This window comes from Crinia signifera, chromosome 7 (assembly GCF_055691185.1).
Source record: "Crinia signifera chromosome 7, ASM5569118v1, whole genome shotgun sequence".
Classification (NCBI taxonomy): Eukaryota; Metazoa; Chordata; class Amphibia; order Anura; family Myobatrachidae; genus Crinia; species Crinia signifera.
Window position 1 is genome coordinate 158,169,220 of NC_139223.1, and position 20,191 is coordinate 158,189,410.

The 20,191-nt window shown below is 47.6% G+C and overlaps 1 protein-coding gene and 2 pseudogenes across 1 annotated transcript in view; 1 reads left to right on the top strand and 2 right to left on the bottom strand.

Annotated features, from left to right (window-relative positions):
• MPP4 (MAGUK p55 scaffold protein 4) overlaps positions 1–20,191 on the bottom strand; it is a 151,428-nt gene that overhangs the window by 1,323 nt on the left and 129,914 nt on the right. Inside the window, exons 20-21 of the mRNA XM_083154085.1 lie at positions 12,835–12,943; positions 9,552–9,686 (exon numbers count right to left, since the gene is read on the bottom strand). Coding sequence (XP_083010211.1) covers positions 9,552–9,686; positions 12,835–12,943 — 244 coding nt within the window. The remainder of the gene's footprint in view (positions 1–9,551; positions 9,687–12,834; positions 12,944–20,191) is intronic.
• LOC146025302 (5S ribosomal RNA) lies at positions 3,552–3,670 on the bottom strand (annotated as a pseudogene).
• LOC146025268 (5S ribosomal RNA) lies at positions 8,217–8,335 on the top strand (annotated as a pseudogene).

Sequence of the window (20,191 nt, forward strand, 5' to 3'; positions counted from 1 at the left end):
ACCAGCACTGGCAGGTCTCCTCCCCTGGGCAATGGGGATCTGGGCAGCGCTGTAGCGGGGTCCCTGCGGCAGATGGGAACTAGTAGTGCTACTAGGCGGGGGGTCCCTGCGGCAGACAAGAACTAGTAGTGCTACTAGTTCACATCTGCAGGGACCCCGCCGCCAAGTAGCACTACTAGTTCCCATCTGCCGCAGGGACCCCGCCACTGACTGGCCATTTACTGAAGGGATCCTACTGTGGCGCTTCACGGATATCCGCTGCCCAGAAACTAGGGGGCAGACCCGGCAATTGTGTCCATGCCCCCCCCCCAGACCTTAAACGCCCTGGTATAGGCAAAGATATATTCATCTAATATAGCTGCCATGTACAGTACTATGTAATGCTTTTAGGCCTAATCAAAGATTTGGGGGGCAGAGTTGAGTGTGGGAGGGGGACTGAGCCTGGAGAGACAGTGGGGATGTCCCAGAGCTCCCTACCTGAGCGCTGTGAACTCTGCTTGGTGGAGCTCATCATATGCTTTTCAGGCTCATGGAGGGCAGGAGCAGCCTCATCATGGGAGGGTTTTTAATTAGTGCTGAGCCTTTCAGGGCTCTTAAAGAGTAAGGTACAGAGACAAACACAGGCTTTTCATGTGGTATTTTATACATATATTTATGTTTATATTAATCCCCACCTCCCTGCAGTTACCCATTGACCAAGTTTACTCTGTGTTTTGACAGTGTAATATTCTCCTGTGCAGTTTGCGGCCAGTATTGGCAAGTTGGAGACAGTCTTTAGTGGTGCTCCATGCTCTCATAGGATTTAATAGGCACTTAATTTAAGGCATGTATAATCTCACCGCTGGAGGGAATTCTGGGGGCCAGTCCAGTTCTCACAATTTTGCGGATGTAGTGATGACACTGAAGGTGATTGTCCGCTGGAGGAAGATCAATGGACTGGGAATAGGTGCCCGTATGGTGTCCTCACTAGAGTGTAGTGGTTGAGGGGTAAAACAGCCAAGTGATGTCAGCATTAAGGATGCAGCATAAGGCCAGTGAGAAGGCGAAGCACGGCAACTTGCACAGGTTATTATCCCCATGTTGGTCCGAATGCTGCATCCTCATTGTTGAATCCAGTAGCCAGTTTCTCAGTTGGGCCACTTCAGAGTTGCTCATCCTGTAGCTCCTCTGCAGACTTGTCCTGCTTTATGATTAGTGGCTAGGTGTGGCATGATGGATCCATTTATGGTTGGAGGTTAGGTGTGGTGTTCTGGATCCATTTTTGATTGGTGGCTAAGCATGGTGTGCTGGATCCATTTATGGTTGTTGGCTAGGTGTGCTGGATCCTTTCATGGTTGGCGGCTAGGTGTGGTGTGCTGGGTCCATTTATGATTGGTGGCTAGGTGTGGTGTGCTGGATCCATTTATGATTGATGGCTCAGTGTGCTGGATCTTTTTATGGTTGGTGGCTAGGTGTGCTGGATCTTTTTATGGTTGGTGGCTAGGTGTGGTGTACTGGATCCATTTATGGTTGGGGTGGCTAGGTGTGCTGGATCCTTTTATGGTTGGTGGCTAGGTGTGGTGTGCTGGATCCATTTTTGATTGGTGGCTAAGCATGGTGTGCTAGATCCATTTATGGTTGGTGGGTAGGTGTGCTGGATCCTTTCATGGTTGGTGGCTAGGTGTGGTGTGCTGGGTCCATTTATGATTGGTGGCAAGGTGTAGTATGCTGAATCCATTTATGTTTGGTGGCTAGGTGTGCTGGATCCTTTTATGGTTGGTGGCTTGGTGTGGTGTGCTGGATCCATTTATGGTTGGTGGCTAGATGTGGTGTGCTGAATCCATTTATGGTTGGTGGCTAGGTGTGCTAGATCCATTTATGGTTGGTGGCTTGGTGTGGTGTGCTGGATTTATTTATGGTTGGTGGCTAGGTGTGGTGTGCTGAATCCATTTATGATTGGTGGCTAGGTGTGGTGTGCTGGGTCCATTTGCATTCTGCCTTATCAAAACAAAAATTGGGAGCTTCTTGTCAGAGACTTGCACAGTTTGCTTATGTTTTTCTGTGTAGCTTGACACTGTGGTGCATGTCAGTAATCTCAATTATTTGGGAGGCTAAGGTACAGTATTAGTAGTCTAGGCTAGGGCATGAAGCATCAAGATGGTGGCTGTGCTTGGGGACACCATGTAAGGTAAGACTGGTTAACTGACCCAGGTAAAAACCAGAGTGGGTCTAGGCTCCATCAGACATAGGATTGTACCTGTGCAGGGCTGGAATACAACAGTCTAGACTACAAAGAATGACCTTGCCTACATCTAATTTAGACAGTAGACACTTGCACGGCAGGCAATCGTGCCGATTGACTGTACACACTAAACATGACCTATGGCATGAAGTCTTGTTCCATCCTCTATCAAAGTTCACCAGCAACTACGTGCAGGTGCACACAATCGGGTAAAACCAGGGCTATTTTTCAGCAGACTCCAGCAGGAACTGAGGCCCTTATTCTAGTTCACGCTTTCTGACAAAATATTTCTTAGATGGACAAAACCATGTGCACTGCAGGTGAGGCAGGTGTTACTTGTGCAGAGATAATTAGATTTGGGTGGGGTTTTACACCTGCCTCACCTGCAGTGCACATGGTTTTGTCCGTCTAAGAAATATTTTGTCAGAAAGTGAACTAGAATAAGGGCCTCAGTTCCTGCTGGAGCCTGCTGAAAAATAGCGCTGGGTAAAACCATCAAGCAATATGCACAATTGGTCCTTCCATTATGGGAAATCATGCCACCTAGGAGGACTTTCCAATGTCCAGTCTTCCCCAGATTTTTTTTTTGTGTGTGTATAGTACGTACTGCATTTCCACCCTTTTTTTTGTTAGTGTGTACAAGTCAACAATCCCCAACCCACAAGGTGGTTCAACTTTGGTTTAGGGCTACTTTTGAAGTTGTACTATGATCCCTGATGCAATTCCGTCCATCTGGAGAACACTGGACCATGGAGAGAAAATTATTTAACAGTAAGTACAAAAATCCTATAGCGATTACAATAGCTATGGACCCAGTGAATAACTGTTAACAAAATCATACTTACACAAAACTATCTTTTACACTGGGGTTTTGGTCAGGAAAAGGCTGACAAAGACAGAAAAAACGCTTTTTGGGCGCACTCCTTTTTAAATTTGACTGGATTAAGTGATTATTTTAAAACATAGCTTTTATTAGAGACTTTTATAAAATATATGGCACATTAAGAAAAATTAATTGTTTTGGATTTGTTTAGTATGTAGTGTGATCCTTAAACTATAATTGTTTAAGGGATAAAAATTATTATATCACACGTTAGTTTATCATTTATGCACTGTATTCTCAAAGGTACGATTACCAGTGATCATAGGCAGAAAAATGATTCAGTTCCCCTTAGGAAATGACAACAATTTTGTGCTGGTATTGCACAATAGGTATACCAAAATGGTTACCATACAAAAAGGGCCTCAGACATAAATGGTACTCAATCTGGCAGTCATATATACAGCAGTTGGATTGAAGTGGCGATTCACCTCCCTTGTATTTATATTTATATTGCCACACCTGGTCTTCCCCAGGGGTCTCCCACCTAGGTACTGTCCTGGCCCTCCACTGCTTGGCTTCCAAGTTCGGAGAGGGTTTGGGCAATCCAGCGGGGTATGGTGGCAATATATCTGGGTTAATTCGGTGTACTTCAATCCATTGAGGCTGTTGGACTACAGATAGAGATGGCGCAGCCGACTCGACCAATAGGTTTGAGAGAGGCAGACTAGATGTGCAGAAATACTCGAAGTCACAAGCAAAAAATATATATATATATATATATATATATATAAAAAACGGTGTTTTGGTATTATGGCGAACTGTGAATAGGAGAGCCAAAGTGTATCACTATATATAAATTATGCGTTAAATACGTTAAATAGATTCAGAGGCTTTCAGCTGTCATATGGCACGATGAGTTATGCATGAAATAGACAAACCCAGCAAGGTCACAAAAAATACTCTCGCACATATATATCTTAGAGAATTGTGGAAAACTAAAGGTGGAAAACCTTTAAGAGTAGTGGCAAACTTAAGGCTAAATCTGCCTGTATATACACACTGTTGCACAATTGATTGAACAGATAATTGGTGCTTGTCAGGTTATGAGCCTGAAATAGTAAAGTCTGCACAAGCTGCGATTGTTGACACATTTAAATCCACCTGTGTGGATGATGTTGGCAGAGAGTACTAGGTTCAATTACTCAGGATGTTAGGGATATTATTATTGAGTTGATATGTTCAGCTTCTCATGCTGACTCACTTGCTTGGGATAGAAAAAAACGGAGTGGCAAAATGATACATGTTTTAAGCATGATTGATACAAAGTTACTTGTTCGCGTGGGTAAAGGATCTGCTCATTAGCTGCTGGTGAAATGGATACTGTGTTGTATTAGTTGACACACAGTGTGTGTTGACACTCTGTAGCTAAATGTCCTGTGAAAGACCCAGGGTGGATGGTGTGCCGAGCTGACAGTAAAGGACACTTAATGGTATTGGGCAAAGTTAACAGAATGGGAGCACTTCCCGACTGCACATTGCAGTGGGAGATGCGCCCAAGTACCTGCTGCCGCTGCCTGGGTTAGCGGCTGACGGCGGGCTTCAGCGTGTCAGGATGTGCTGTGTGAGCCGGAGAGGTAGAGCGCCGGGTTGGCGGGTGCTGTATTCCAGTACTGCCGGTGGCTGGGGGGATGCGTGGAGTCGGAGAGACGGGGAGCCGGACCTGCTGATACCTGTTACCCGGATGAAGATTGGTTGGCCCGGAGTAGGTGAAGCGGCGGCTGGATCCCGTTATGCTGCCTATGGATGCCAGAGAGGTGAGGCTCGGGGGGAACTGGCTCGTGGAGCTGGACACGTGTTTCGCCTATAGGGCTTCTTCCTGCAGTGCCATTTTGGAAAAGGGCAGATGCCCTGACTTTATTCTCCCATGTTTTTGATTGACAGACCGTTTAGCCAATCGGATGTGTGTGAGAGCAAACGTTTTGCTGTGCTCGGCTTTTGGATCTGATTGTTCATTGATACATTTAATGTACATTTTCTTAACTCAAAAGTGGTTGGTGTATCATTCTTTCTTCATCTTATGTTTTATCATTGTAGCGGTATTGATATAAGTATATTTTTGATACTTTGTGTAACCGCAGATTAATCCTGAGGTCAACATTCCTTTGATAGGTATTAGCTGCGTGCCTGGGAAATATATGGTATTACCCTGACCTGAAAAGGATTAATGGTAGCTGTAACGATGTTAATTAAGGAATGAGGGGCTATTTGCCAAAGATTTACATTCTGTTTATTGGTAAGTGTCATACTGATAGCAGCAACGATTTTGTCTGATTGCAGCAATATTGGGGGTTATTTGTAGATTTCTTAATTTGGGGAATTAATGGAAATAAAAAAGGGGAAAAGGGCAGGTGAGATAAATAAGGGGTTATACAAAATGAAGCAGGCAAACAGGTGAAAGTGAGTACAAACACTCTATAGTGACAGTGACGTTACATGAGTGACATCAAAGAGCATCCCAGTTATCTGGGGGGTGAGGGAATTTCACTGAAGACAGCCGTATTCCGGCTGTGTGGATAATACCTGAAATAGCATGATGGGTGATAAGTTATTACAATGTGTACATCAACGTGAATAATATTAAACGTGATGTGATGCTTGTGCTGTTGGGTTGATATTAGTGCGTCGTGATTTGACAGGTGACGATGGATAGTAATATTATATAGTGATGGGGTGAAGGATGATGTCCTTGTGATTGGTGGTGGGTGGGACATGGTGTGGTTCTGTTATTGAGTGGTCCCTCTTGACATTATTTTGGTTTTTTTTTGTTATTTTGGGTGGAATTTATCTGATCAGTTTTAATATTAGTTTTATAGTTTTTATTGTTATTGTTTTAAAATCTCCATACTTAGTATCCTCATTTTGTCAATTTTGGTTTCGATTATTGTGTTTTTTCATGTTTCATATTTATTTTTTTATTTTTGTTTTTATTTTAGAAAAGCTCCATACTTTATGTCCTCGTTCAGACCATTGGGGGTCAGGGAACCCAGGTTAAAGATCCATTTGCTCTCTTTTTGAAGGAGCACTTGGTTCAAATCCCCTCCTCGTAGTCCTAGCTGTACTTGTTCCAGACCGCAGATCTGAAAACCTGCCGGTTTTCCTGCATGTGTTTTGAGAAAGTGTCTGGCAACTGTAGTGAGTTTTTTCATTTTGGTGACGTCAGTAGGGGCATTGCGTATGTTGCCAAGATGTTCTAAGGCCCGCTGTTTGAGCATCCTGGATGTCATGCCTATATACTTCATATTGCACTGGCAGGTTATACAGTAGATTACATTCTTGCTCCTGCAATTGAAGAATTCTTTTATCTGGATGGTGTTGTCATACTTGTCTTTTATTGATGTGTTTCTGTTGATGTAGGGGCATATTTTGCAACCTCCACATGGATGGGTGCCTTTGGGAAGTGCGGATTTGGTTGTTGTGTTGGAGAAATGACTGTGCACCAGCTGGTCCTTTAGACTTGGTGCACGTCTCCAGCTCATGTCTACCTGTGGTCTCAGTTTAGCGGCGAGATCGCTGTCACTGAGAATGATGGACCACCGGTTCTGTACAATGTTCTTAATTTCTCTCCACTCAGAACAGTAGTTGCCAACGAAACGGATGGTGTTTTCCGTTGATTTGGAGGGGGCTCCTTTCTCTTCACCGATTTGTGGTCATTACCATCTTTTCTGCTTTTTTAATTGATCTACTGGAGTAGCCTCTTTCCTTCAGTCTTTTAGTAAGGTCTTTGCAGTTGGACTTGAAGGTTTCGTCATTCGAGCAGTTCCTCCGGAGTCTTAAGAGTTCTCCTTTTGGTATATTAGCGACTGTGGGTGGAAAATGTGCGCTAGTTTGGTGGAGGAGACTGTTTGTGGCGGTTGATTTTCGAAACAGCTCTGTTTCGATGATGTTTTGGGCCCCTCTGTAAATTTTGAGATCTAGGAAGGAGATGCTGGTCCGATCATGAGTGTAGGTCAATCTAAGGTTTAGTGTGTTAGTATTCAAGTAATTCAAAAATTCTTGGAGTTGTTGTTCATCACCCCGCCATATCATAAAGATGTCGTCTATATAGCGCATCCATGTTGTTATACACTTTTCGTAGACATGATTGGTTTCATTGAAGACTACCTCATTGAAGAGGTTGGCGTATGTGGGGGCACACGCTGCCCCCATTGCCGTCCCCCTCCCTTGGATGTAGTAGCGATTGTTGAAGGTGAAGTAATTTTTATGAAGGACAAAATTTAGTAGATCCATTAGGAACAGTTGGAAGTCGCCAATAATGTCCATTTCGAGAAAATATTTAACCGCCTTCATGCCCAGGTCATGTCTGATGCAGGTGTATAATGCTTCCACATCCATGCTGACAAGTATCTAATTTTCTTCCAGGTAGACATCATTTAGTTTTTTCAGCACGTCTGCAGTGTCCTGGGTGTAGGAGGGCAGTGCTGTGACATATTGTCTGAGATGTGTGTCCAGGAACACGCAGGCTTTTTCTATCAAAGCCCCATTCCCGGATACTATGGGGCGTCCGGGGGGGTTCATTAAGATTTTTGTGAACTTTGGGTAGTAAATAGAAAGTAATTGAACCTAGTACTCTCTGCCAACATCATCCACACAGGTGGATTTAACTGTGTCAACAATCGCAGCTTGTGCAGACTTTACTATTTCAGGCTCATAACCTGACAAGCACCAATTATCTGTTCAATCAATTGTGCAACAGTGTGTATATACAGGCAGATTTAGCCTTAAGTTTGCCACTACTCTTAAAGGTTTTCCACCTTTAGTTTTCCACAATTCTCTAAGATATATATGTGCGAGAGTATTTTTTGTGACCTTGCTGGGTTTGTCTATTTCATGCATAACTCATCGTGCCATATGACAGCTGAAAGCCTCTGAATCTATTTAACGTATTTAACGCATAATTTATATATAGTGATACACTTTGGCTCTCCTATTCACAGTTCGCCATAATACCAAAACACCGTTTTTTATATATATATATATATTTTGCTTGTGACTTCGAGTATTTCTGCACATCTAGTCTGCCTCTCTCAAACCTATTGGTCGAGTCGGCTGCGCCATCTCTATCTGTAGTCCAACAGCCTCAATGGATTGAAGTACACCGAATTAACCCAGATATATTGCCACCATACCCCGCTGGATTTCCCAAACCCTCTCCGAACTTGGAAGCCAAGCAGTGGAGGGCCAGGACAGTACCTAGGTGGGAGACCCCTGGGGAAGACCAGGTGTGGCAATATAAATATAAATACAAGGGAGGTGAATCGCCACTTCAATCCAACTGCTGTATATATGACTGCCAGATTGAGTACCATTTATGTCTGAGGCCCTTTTTGTATGGTAACCATTTTGGTATACCTATTGTGCAATACCAGCACAAAATTGTTGTCATTTCCTAAGGGGAACTGAATCATTTTTCTGCCTATGATCACTGGTAATCGTACCTTTGAGAATACAGTGCATAAATGATAAACTAACGTGTGATATAATAATTTTTATCCCTTAAACAATTATAGTTTAAGGATCACACTACATACTAAACAAATCCAAAACAATTAATTTTTCTTAATGTGCCATATATTTTATAAAAGTCTCTAATAAAAGCTATGTTTTAAAATAATCACTTAATCCAGTCAAATTTAAAAAGGAGTGCGCCCAAAAAGCGTTTTTTCTGTCTTTGTCAGCCTTTTCCTGACCAAAACCCCAGTGTATTAGCATTGAATATAAATGCAGGGCGCACCGCCAACCCCATAACTACACAAAACCTTTTAAGTAGTTTCTATAAGTTGGTTATATATCAAAATAAAATCATCTGTCCAGTCTGTGCGGATCTACACACCCTTGTTCACACAAAACTATCTTTGCATTATGGACATTTTAACTGTCCATACCACCCAACATGACCCTTTCTAGGAGTTTCTGGACTTCCTTATTAATTATGATTGCCCTCACCTGTTGGCACCGGTTTTATTTATTTATTTACAGTGTCTTATATAGCGCAGCAGATTCCGTTACAGTGTCTTATATAGAGCAGCAGATTCCGTTACAGTGTCTTATATAGTGCAGCAGATTCCGTTGCGCTTTACAATAGTAGACAGTGATAAAACAAACTGGGTAACAACAGACAGACTTGGAGGTAGGAGGGCCCTGCTGCAAGCTTACAAGCTATAGGGATATAGGAGGGAAACACAAGGACCGGCAAGCACTTGACCTTTCCAAAACAGACAATCCTAAATTAAGAGGGAAATCCAGGGCCAGAGTATTTTGTGACTACTAGAATGGGTCATGTTGGGAGGTCCACACGATGACAGAACAAGATTTCTCATCGGCAGAGATGGCCGATAACACTAAGTACCCATGTCGTATACAGGTTGGGATAATAGAGGAGCAGAAGTTACATTATACACAAAATATTTTATTTCAATATTTCTTTAATAAGGAAATTCCACATGTTACCTTATACTTCATGTTCACAAAGTAATCTGTGATGATGCTGGCGGTTTCCCTGGTCTGCCTCATGCAGGTCCTGCTCGGTGGTTTAATAAATATTATATAGGGTCTGAGTTCATGTGTTCGAGCCCCTGTAATACACTGTAATAAAGCAGAGGAAAGAGAAACTCAAAACTCAACGGCTATAATGGACACTAATAAAAGCACTGTGGCCTGGATACCCTATAAAGATTGAGCCTTGCTCCTCAGCGGGTGTTAAGTCTGTAGCGGAATCTGTCAGTGTCGGAACTATATAAAAAAATGCACCCGCAACCACCCCCACTGGAAAAACAGTCAGTTCCAAGCCCACCCTCACGGTACCATCTTGGGAGGGACATTTTCAATGGGGGGGCAGACCCAACAGATGGCAGTGGTGGAGGGAGGGGAGAATCCCCTGACAATGAGCAGGTACCAGTGGTAGCAATAGCCCCAATAAACCGCCAGCGCCCCCAAGCCACTGCGGAGGGCTATTGTTACACCACTGATATCTATTTTTTCATTCAACAAAACCGAAGCAGCTCGGCAGGAGAATGGCCCCGCTGCTTCAGTTTGGGCGGCTGCCTAGATCACTTAAAGTGACAGACACGTATTAAGCCCCACATGGGGATGAGCATAGCGCTTCCTCGGCACTCATGCCAGACACTTGTGGATGAGATCTTGGTTGCATTATAGGAATGGGATATACAGAATTGTTTTTTAAATATGGCCTTTTGATAGAACCTTTTTAGTGCACCAAGAACTTTCTGGCTGATCACTATTTATACGAATTTGGGGTGGAGCTCACTATTACCTTCTTACTATCAAAAATACCAATTTTGTTATCCCTGTGACTTAATGATATTATTACATTTATACCATACCTCCCAACTTTTGCACCGAGGGAGGCGGGACAGTCCGTAGGTGTCCTATCAAGAAGGGGGTGTGGCCTGTACACACGGCGCTGCCACAAGGCCAAGCAGTGGCGTAACTACTGTAAGGCAGCCCCAGCAGCCGCTTGGGGGAGCAAGCAGCAGCAGGGTCTGTGTGGGCGCCGGCACCCGCTCGACACACTGACATGCTGCTGCCTGTTGCTGCCCACTGACTGAGCACTGGATGCAAGTGAGCTGCAGCACGGGTGGGGCCATGGCAGAGATGACAAATCCCCCCCACTGATTCAATTGACTGTACGCAGAGCCGGCTATTGGCTACTGTGTACAGGATGGGCGGGTGGATGGGCATGCTAGGGCGGCCTGGGATGCGTCGGAGCCAAGGGAAGCAGCAGTGTCTGCTAGTCTCTCTTCCTCTCTCCTGTTTCAGCTTCTCCGTCATGCGTGTACACACTGGAAAAACATGCTGGAGATGAGCCTGGAGGTGGGGGGGGTGCCACACACTTTTTGGCAGGGGGGAGCAAAATTTATTGTTACGCCACTGAGGCCACGCCCCCATTGTTTCCGCTTTGGGGGCATGCCCAGCAGCTCCGTGAGCTGCTGGTTATGCCCCAGCCCCTCTGGCTGCAGGAATAGACACTGTGCGCATGCCCATGTCTATTCACGGATGAGAGGGGGGGACCCTCCACTTTACTCCCCCCCCCCCACTGCAGGACACTGCCAGCCCCGGGAGGGATGCGGAAACGTCCCCAAAAAAATGGGATCATCCCGCGATAATCGGGACCAGTGGCAAACGCAGGATTTTCAGAAGGGGGTTTCCAGAGGGGGGGGAGCAAAGCACAGAGATGGACACTTAGGTGACCCAGTATATGCCGGGTCAGTTAAAGTATTATAGATAGACCAAATGTATATAAATAATAATAATATATATATATATATATATATATATATATATATATATATATATATAGGAGTAGGCAAAGAAGCAGACAGCGGCACTCTGGGAATTTTCAAAAACGTATATTAGTGCAAAAATAGCATACCAACGTTTCGGTGCATAAGGTACCCCTTTGTCAAGGGGACGTGGCGTATGCAAATGAGGGCGCGGCTTATGCTAATTAGCCGCTACCTCATTTTCATACGAGAATAGACGCTGTGCGCATGCGCACAGCGTCTATTCTATTAGATTGTGGGGTCTCCCAACTGCCACCCCGCCTGCCGCGGGTGGGACAGCGGGACAGGACCCAAAAATCGGGACTGTCCCGCTGTAATCGTGACAGTTGGGAGGTATGTGGGAGGTATGTTTATACTGATATTATAGTCTATTGGTTCCTTCATTTGTACAATTTATCATTAGCAGCCGCATGCCAGTAAGAGTTCATTGGGTTGATATTTTAGTTTCTATTTTGCACCTGAATATACCTATTGGTATGTATTGAGTACAAAAATACAACACAGTTCCCAGGTCACCCGGCAGGAGCACAGGTGTACTCCTTACTCACTGACACATTTCCCAAGTCACCCAGCAGGAGCGCAGGTGTAACCATTACTCACTGACACATTTCCCAAGTCACCCAGCAGGAGTGCAGGTGCACTCATTACTCACTGACACGTTTCCCAGGTCACCCAGCAGGAGCACAGGTGTACTAATTACTCACTGACACATTTCCCAAGTCACCCAGCAGGAGCACAGGTGTACTAATTATTCAAGTCCCAGTGATTTTTCGTAAGAAGAATGATTTTAGGAAAAAAATCACAGTTGCACATGGTAGAAATGACTGCGTCCTGTTTTCTGTCTTTCCCACTGAATAGAAGGACCCTGTGGCAAGAAAGACACCACGCCATGGTTTTTTTTTTTTTAAAGTTCCCACTGTCAGTTTAACCCCCCCCCACCCCCCAGTTACATAAAAATCTTAAGTATTAAAATAGTTTTTTGTAGTGTTCTCACAAAAATATGCAATTTTTTAAATTGTATATGGATGATAGTGTAGGGGTGTACACAGCATTGCTGCTTTCCCTACCTCCCAACTGTCTCGATTTCAGTTGGACAGTCCTTTTGGCAAAGATGGGGGGGGGGGGACACGCCACCAGAGTGACCAATCAGAGGGATATGCCACAGAGCCAAGCCCTCCCAAGACCACACCCCTTCTGTGGTTGATGGTGATCACTTGTTGGAAGTGATGGCTTAAGGTGGCCATACATCTACAGATTTATTGTCAGATCTGGCTGGTAATATCTGAATGACAGTGTGTCAGTTTTCCAGTATTTCAAGAGTAAATGGTCAATCGTATCTAGGTTTTTGTACCAACCACCCAGATCGGACAATACATCTGTAGATGTATGGCCTGCTTTAGGCCCTGCATCTGGCCTGGTAGTTCTCTAACCTGTGGCTCCAGATCAATGATGCAGATTTTCCCAGCATCCAGGACGTCCTTCACCGTGTCCACACTTGTCCCATACAAATTCCCTTTGTGTTCTCCATACTCAAGGAAACTTGAGAAAATGAAATAGAAAAACAAATGTCAGTATACCATACTTGCCGACTTTTAAAATTGCCTCTCCGGGAGAAGCCTGGAGAGGATAGCCGTATCTCCAGGTCAGGGGGCGGGGACAGGGGTTGATGACTCAAAGCCCCGCCCCAATCCATACAAACGCCGCGATTTGCGTAATTTTAGTCCCGGCCCTTGCTCGCCCTTTACTACGATCTATCAATAAAGTCCCTGTACTCTGTAGTGTGTGTGTGTGTGTATACATATAGGGGGGTATTTTGGTTGATTCGCAAGGTTGCAAATTGGCAGCCTTGCAAATCCACCAAACCCCGCCCGCCGAATGTCCTCCCACCCGACCCCCTTCGCAGCACTGGTTCGCCCGCACAGGCAGCGAATGGATGTTTAGCATACACATCCATTAGTATGCCGCGGGTAACCTCCCACATCTTATGATGGTCACCGACCATCGAAAGATGTTGAAGGTACATACATATAGAGGTGACTTTCAAGTCACTTCCATATGCGGGTATGCTGGGTTAGATATGGGCTAGCAGCTAGCATCCGGTGATGTCAGCTGCCAGCCCCCTCGCACCCGCTTCACCACCTCATTACCATGAGAACGCCCAACGCTGGGCATTCCCATATGGTAATGGGGCAGCCCCGGCCCTTCTCCGCCCCCCACAGGCCATCTAGGGTGCGTGCACTCGGCGAACCGAAAATTTGCCATGGGTGCACACACCCTACTTCTGCACATGTGCAGAAACGCACCTGCGCATGCACAGACGTGAATAACCCCCATAGAGTCCAAGCACCACTGGGGCAGGGGCTGATGTGACTGATACACTCTTTGTAATGTGTGTGCACATGTGATAGGGAATATAGAGTGTAAGCACCACTGGGGCAGGAGCTGATGTGACTGATACGCTCTCTGTAATGTGTGTACACATGTGATAGGGAATATAGAGTGTAAGCAGTACTGAGGCAGGGACTGATGTTACTGATACGCTCTCTGTAATGTGTGTACATGTGATAGGGAATATAGAGTGTAAGCAGTACTGAGGCAGGGACTGATGTTACTGATACGCTCTCTGTAATGTGTGTACATGTGATAGGGAATATAGAGTGTAAGCAGCACTGGGGCAGGGGCTGATGTGACTGATACGCTCTCTGTAATGTGTGTACATGTGATGGGGAATATAGAGTGTAAGCAGCACTGGGGCAGGGGCTGATGTGACTGATACGCTCTCTGTAATGTGTGTGTACATGTGATAGGGAATATAGAGTGTAAGCAGCACTGGGACAGGGACTGATGTGACTGATACGCTCTCTGTAATGTAGGAGCCGGACTGGAGGCAAAGCCTGGGGGTAGGCTCCCCTGACAGGGTTTGTAGGGAGCTGACTAGCAGTTAGTCATAGGAGGAGTGCTTAAGGAGAGGGTCATAGGGGGAGGGGCTTAACGGGGTGTTGGAGGGGTTTATAAGCAGGGTTCAGACAGGAAATAGGGGTCACTGGGAGATTTTCTCAACAGCTAAGCAGCGTGACATCTCCCATGGCTTCCCCAGGCAACGCTGATGCAGAGGTATCCGCTGCGCTTGCTGCCCTCAGGGAGGCAGCTGGCACCAGAGGGACTGAGTGGCTGCAGCAGCAGATGTCAGGTCTGCTGGGGGGACTGGGAGCAGCAACGCAAGAGGCTGCTCCAGCGGGTGCACGGCCTCGGAGGTCCAGGCCTCCGGAGCGCTTTAGCCCATCTGTGTCCCCCAGGGTTCAGCGCCGTTCACGGAGCCCCGTTAGGGACCCTCCAGGCCAGGCTGCGGGCCGGGCACCTTCCGCCCGCAGGACCAGGTCTGGGAGGAATCCAACCAGCAGGCGGAACCCTCCGCGCGGGGGGGATCCCCCCCACGTGCAAGAAGATCCGGCGTCGCGTGGTACTGGACCTGGTGCGGTGGGGCATGCGGGGCATGCTGCTGCCCAGCGCGGGGTGAGTCGTGCCAGGGAGGCAGAAGTACAGGCTGAGGACCGCAGGCCTGGTACACGGAGCGAGAGGCGCACAGCTGGCTCCGCCTCCAATGAGGTCACGCCGGCTGGTGCTGTTCCTGAGGGTTGGGATGACAGGAGAAGAGAGATGGCAGCGTCAGCAGATGATGGAGAAATACCTGGTCCTTCCCCATTGGCTGGAGTTCGTCAGGACACTGGACCTGCGGCTGCTGGGTTCACAGCCCCCAGGCAGCCTGGTGAGTCTGTCTCTATGTCTGTTAATGCTTTAGCGCAGAGTCAGGGGGGGGGAGGGTTAGCCCTCCAAGGGGAAATGAGTAGAGGTTTTACTGAATTATTGAGTGGGTTTGCAGATTGGTTGGTGGGTTTGCGGCAGGGGGCGGGGCCGTCCCCGGCGGCAGCATGGGTGCCGCAGAATGCAGGCACACCAGTTAGCATTAATGTGCCAGTCAGTAATAGTGTGTCGGTTAGCAGTGGGGTGCCGGTTAGCAGTGGGGTGCCGGTGAGCAGCGGGGTGCCGGTATCCGGCGGCGAGCAAGGTAGCAGTAGTGCAGGGGCAGAAGGGGGCAGTGTTGGGACGCAGGAGGAGAGTGGGAGGCTCAGTGACACTGCGAAAGGGGAGGTGTATGTATGCTTTGAGGGTCCTTTGGGGGCCCACCTGAAGCAGGAGGTGAGGGAGAAGATTTGGAAAGGGGAGTACGTCGATATATTTTCATTGCTCCCTTTAGAGCGTTTTAATCTGGATAGGCCCCGTAAGGAGGAGAAGAAGGAGGAGGAGGACGGGCGGCGGTATCGGCTGATACCGCGGTCATTCACGAACTGGTTGCAAGCATTTGCTATTTTGGCTAGTGTGATTGGGGAAAAGGCACCTGACAATTGTTCAGGCTTGTTTTGTTACATGGATGCGATAGGAGAGGCATACCGTGTGTATGGGGGCTTGGCTTGGCTCAGGTACGATGAGCAGTTTAGGCAGAGGAAGGCGGTTCGCCCTAACATACGTTGGGACCATAAGGATATTGCTTTATGGTTAAAGGTGACGGCTCCCACAAAAAGTGGGCAGCCCTTTCGTGGGGACGGGGGGGGGGCCGAGGGAGGCCACAAATGGGACGGCCATGCAGAAGGGACTCTGCTTTGCCTTTAATGACGGGTCATGTCGGTTTGGGGCAAAATGCAAATTTAAACATGAATGTTCCTCGTGTGGAGGGACCCATGGTGCAAATAAATGCTTCAGAGGGAAGTCACGGGACGGTAATTCAAAAGGGGGAGACACCAGTTCGACTGGAAAGGATGCTGGGCTATCTGCATAGGTATCCTGACCAGCAGACAGCCGTGTTGTTGGAGGAGGGGTTTAGGGAAGGTTTTAGGATACCCTCTGACGTGCAGTTTTCAGGGAGCTTTAGGAGGAATTTGAAGTCTGCGAGGGAGCATCCAGAGGTGGTGCAGGAAAAACTGCTTAAGGAGGTGCAGCTGGGTCGTATGGCCGGACCTTTTGGGTCAGCACCATGGCCAGATTTGATAGTCTCTCCATTGGGGGTGGTACCTAAAAAGGAGGCGAACAAATTTCGCCTTATCCACCATTTATCGTTTCCAAAAGGGGCGTCGGTCAATGATGGCATTGATCCCGACATCTGCTCGGTGGTTTATACATCATTTGACGCGGCTGTTCAGTGGGTGAAGCGGTTTGGGAAAGGGGCCAGGTTGGCAAAGACTGATATTGAATCGGCATTCCGTTTGCTGCCGGTTCACCCAACCAGTTTGCGTTTGTTGGGATGTTGTTGGGACGGGAAGTTTTTTGTTGATCGTTGTTTACCGATGGGCTGTTCTTTGTCATGTGCTTATTTTGAGGCCTTTAGTTCTTTTTTGGAGTGGGTGGTTAAGGATGTCTCTGGGTGTAGTTCAGTTATTCATTACCTAGATGACTTCTTATGTATTGGTCCTGGGGGGACAGTAGTATGTGACTTATTGTTGAGGACTGTTGAAAGGGTGTCGGCAGACTTTGGGGTCCCGCTTGCTCCAGGTAAGACGGAGGGCCCTGCAACGGTGATCAGTTTTTTGGGTATTGTCATTGATACCGAGAATATGGAGTGCCGCTTGCCCGAGGAGAAATTGCTGGGTTTGAAGGCCGAGGTAGGGAGGGCATTGCTGTTGAAGAAGATTAGATTGAGGGAATTGCAATCCTTGCTGGGCAAATTGAATTTTGCGTATCGCATTATGCCTATGGGCCGCATTTTCAGCAGGAGGCTGGCAGCAGCGACGGCAGGGGTGGTTCTTCCTCATCATTTCGTCAGATTAGGTAGAGAATTGAAAGGGGACTTGCGGGTGTGGGCAACTTTCTTGGAAGCTTTTAACGGCAGAGCCTTGTGGATGTCAGACACGTGCGTCGCTACTGAGCTAGACCTTTTCACAGACGCGGCCGGGAGTGGTGGGTTCGGGGCATATTGCCAGGGACATTGGTGTGTGGGCCGGTGGCCGGAGTCTTGGGTGCAGAGAGGCATGGTAAAAAACTTGGCATTGTTGGAGTTGTTTCCTATCTTGGTTGCGGTAGTTGTTTGGGGGGAGCTATTCAGGAATAGGAAGATTTGTTTTCACTGCGACAATTTGGGGGTTGTCATGGCTATTAACCAGTTGTCGGCATCTTCACCGCCAGTGGTCACCATTTTGCAGCAGTTAGTGTTGGAATGCCTGGCTTTGAATTTGTGGGTTGTGGCTAGGCACGTTCCTGGTGTCTCTAACGGCATTGCGGATGCTTTATCTCGTTCACAGTGGGAGCGTTTTCGGGAGTTGGCACCAGAGGCGGACAGGGAGGGGACCGGGTTCCCGAGTCGGCTCTGGGCTCTGCTGGACGGGTAGTCGACCAGCTCATCAGGGAATCCTTGGCCCCGAATACGTGGTCGGCATACAATCAGGAATGGCGGAGCTGGTCAGAATGGCGTGAGGTAGTAGGTCTAAAGGAGGATGATGACGAGTTGGCTGTCTTGCTATATATAGGCCATTGTAAGGAGATTGGTTGGTCAGTGGCAAAAATCACGCGCTGCATGGCGGGATTGGCTTTTGGGTTTCGTGCAGGCGGCAGGCCTGATGTCACTAAGAATTTCCTGATTGCGCAGGCTTTGAAAGGTTGGAGGAGAGGCCATGTCGTACAGGATCAGAGAAGGCCGGTGTCTTTCCAGTTGTTACAGAATATGGGCATGAAGTTAGGGGAGGTCTGTAGTTCCAATTTCGAGGAAAGGTTGTTTGGGGTAGCTTTTTCGCTTGCCTTTTTCGGGGCACTGCGGATTGGGGAGCTCGTGAGTCCAAGCGTGTCCAGGCCGGGAGGTTTGTTAGGAGAGGATGTGGATTTATACTCGGATAGGGTGGAGCTAGTGGTGACCAGGTCTAAGACGGATCAGTTAGGGAGGGGGAAGAAGGTAGTTCTCTTCTCTGTACCAGGGTCGGATATGTGCCCGGTGGCACGGCTGAGGATATTTAAGGAGGTCAGAGTGGGCAGGGAAAGGGATCCTTTGCTGATGCATGCGAATGGATCCTTTTTATCACGGTTTCAGTTCACAAGTGTGTTTAGAGCAGTCCTGCGGACGTTGGGCCTCAAGGGGGAGGAATACGCGGGTCACTCTTTCCGCATTGGGGCCGCAACTGAGGCTGCTAGAATGGGATTTGGGGATGAGTTGATTAAGCGTATTGGGCGGTGGGAATCGTCTCGCTTTCGGTCTTATGTTCCTTTAGGGGATTGTTGAGGTTGACCGTGTTTTTTCTGTTTTAGGGCAGCCTCCGTGCCTGATTTGGATTTTAGGACATTCCTATGTCTTTTGGGGAGCTTTACGGGCGGATGTCAGACCGAACGGCCGCCAGCTGGGTTTGGATAGAGAGGAGGCAGTGGTTCGCTGGCTGGGGAAACGCGGTATGGTATGGAGTGGAGTGCTGCAGGAATTTCACCGTTTTGTTCGGCTCGATAGGGTTCCCGACATATTAGTTCTGCATGTAGGCGGGAATGACCTTGGGAGCAGACCATTTAGGGAGTTGATACGGGATATCAAGTTTGATCTCCTACGTTTATGGGCAATGTTTCCGGAATTGATCACGGTTTGGTCGGATATCGTGCCACGCCATTATTGGAGGGATGCGAGGTCGGCTGACAAGCTCAATAAGGCACGGATTAAAGTTAACAGGGCGATTGGGCGTTTTATGGCCAGGAACGGGGCTGTTGTGGTGAGGCACAGGGAACTTGAGTCTGGTGCCGGGGCATTTTGGAGAGGTGACGGTGTGCACCTGAATGCTGTGGGGATAGATGTTTGGTCTTTGGGACTACAAGAGGGAATAGAAACAGCGTTCCGGATGTGGGGGGGGGGCGCACGGGGTTAAGGGTTTAACCTCGTGCTTTGTGGCGGAGGGGGGTCCTCGAGGTTGGTGGCATTGAGGCTTAATTATGCGGCGGGGAGGGCCCCATGAGGGGGCTGGACTCCCCTGGGTGAGGTTAATTAATGAGCACTGGGTGTGTACAATTGGTGCCCTCGAGCCAATCGCTATCGGCTGGGGGTAAGAGCTCCTGGAAGTGCTTAGAGGTGTGGATATATATTTATTGAGGGCCTCGGGGACCACCTTCCGTGGGAATGTTTTTGGATTATTGTTTAAAATTGTATTGTTCAATAAAGATGGCTGCTGTGGCCAATTTTATCCAACAAGAGAGTTATGTCATTTGTGGGGGGATAGTTGGGCACAGCGATTAGACAATACCCTGTCATGTGTGTGTACATGTGATAGGGAATATAGAGTGTAAGCACCACTGGGGCAGGGGCTGATGTGACTGATACACTCTCTGTAATTTGTGTGTACACGTGGTAGGGAATATAGAGTGTAAGCAGCACTGGGGCAGGGGCTGATGGGACTGATACTCTCTCTGTAATGTGTGTGTACATGTGATAGGGAATATAGAGTGCAGGGGCTGATGTGACTTATACACTCTCTGTAATGTGTGTGTACATGTGATATAGAATATAGAATGTAAGCAGCACTGGGGCAGGGGCTGATGTGACTGATACGCTCTGTGTAATGTGTGTGTACATGTGATAGGGAATATAGAGTGTAAGCACCACAGGGACAGGGGCTGATGCATACCTCCCAACTGTCACGATTCCGTCGGGACAGTCCCGATTTTCGGGTCCTGTCCCGACGTCCCACCCGCGGCAGGCATTGTCCCGCTGCGGGGGGTGGCAGTTGGGAGACCCCCCCAATCTAGTAGAATAGACGCTGTGCGCATGCGCACAGC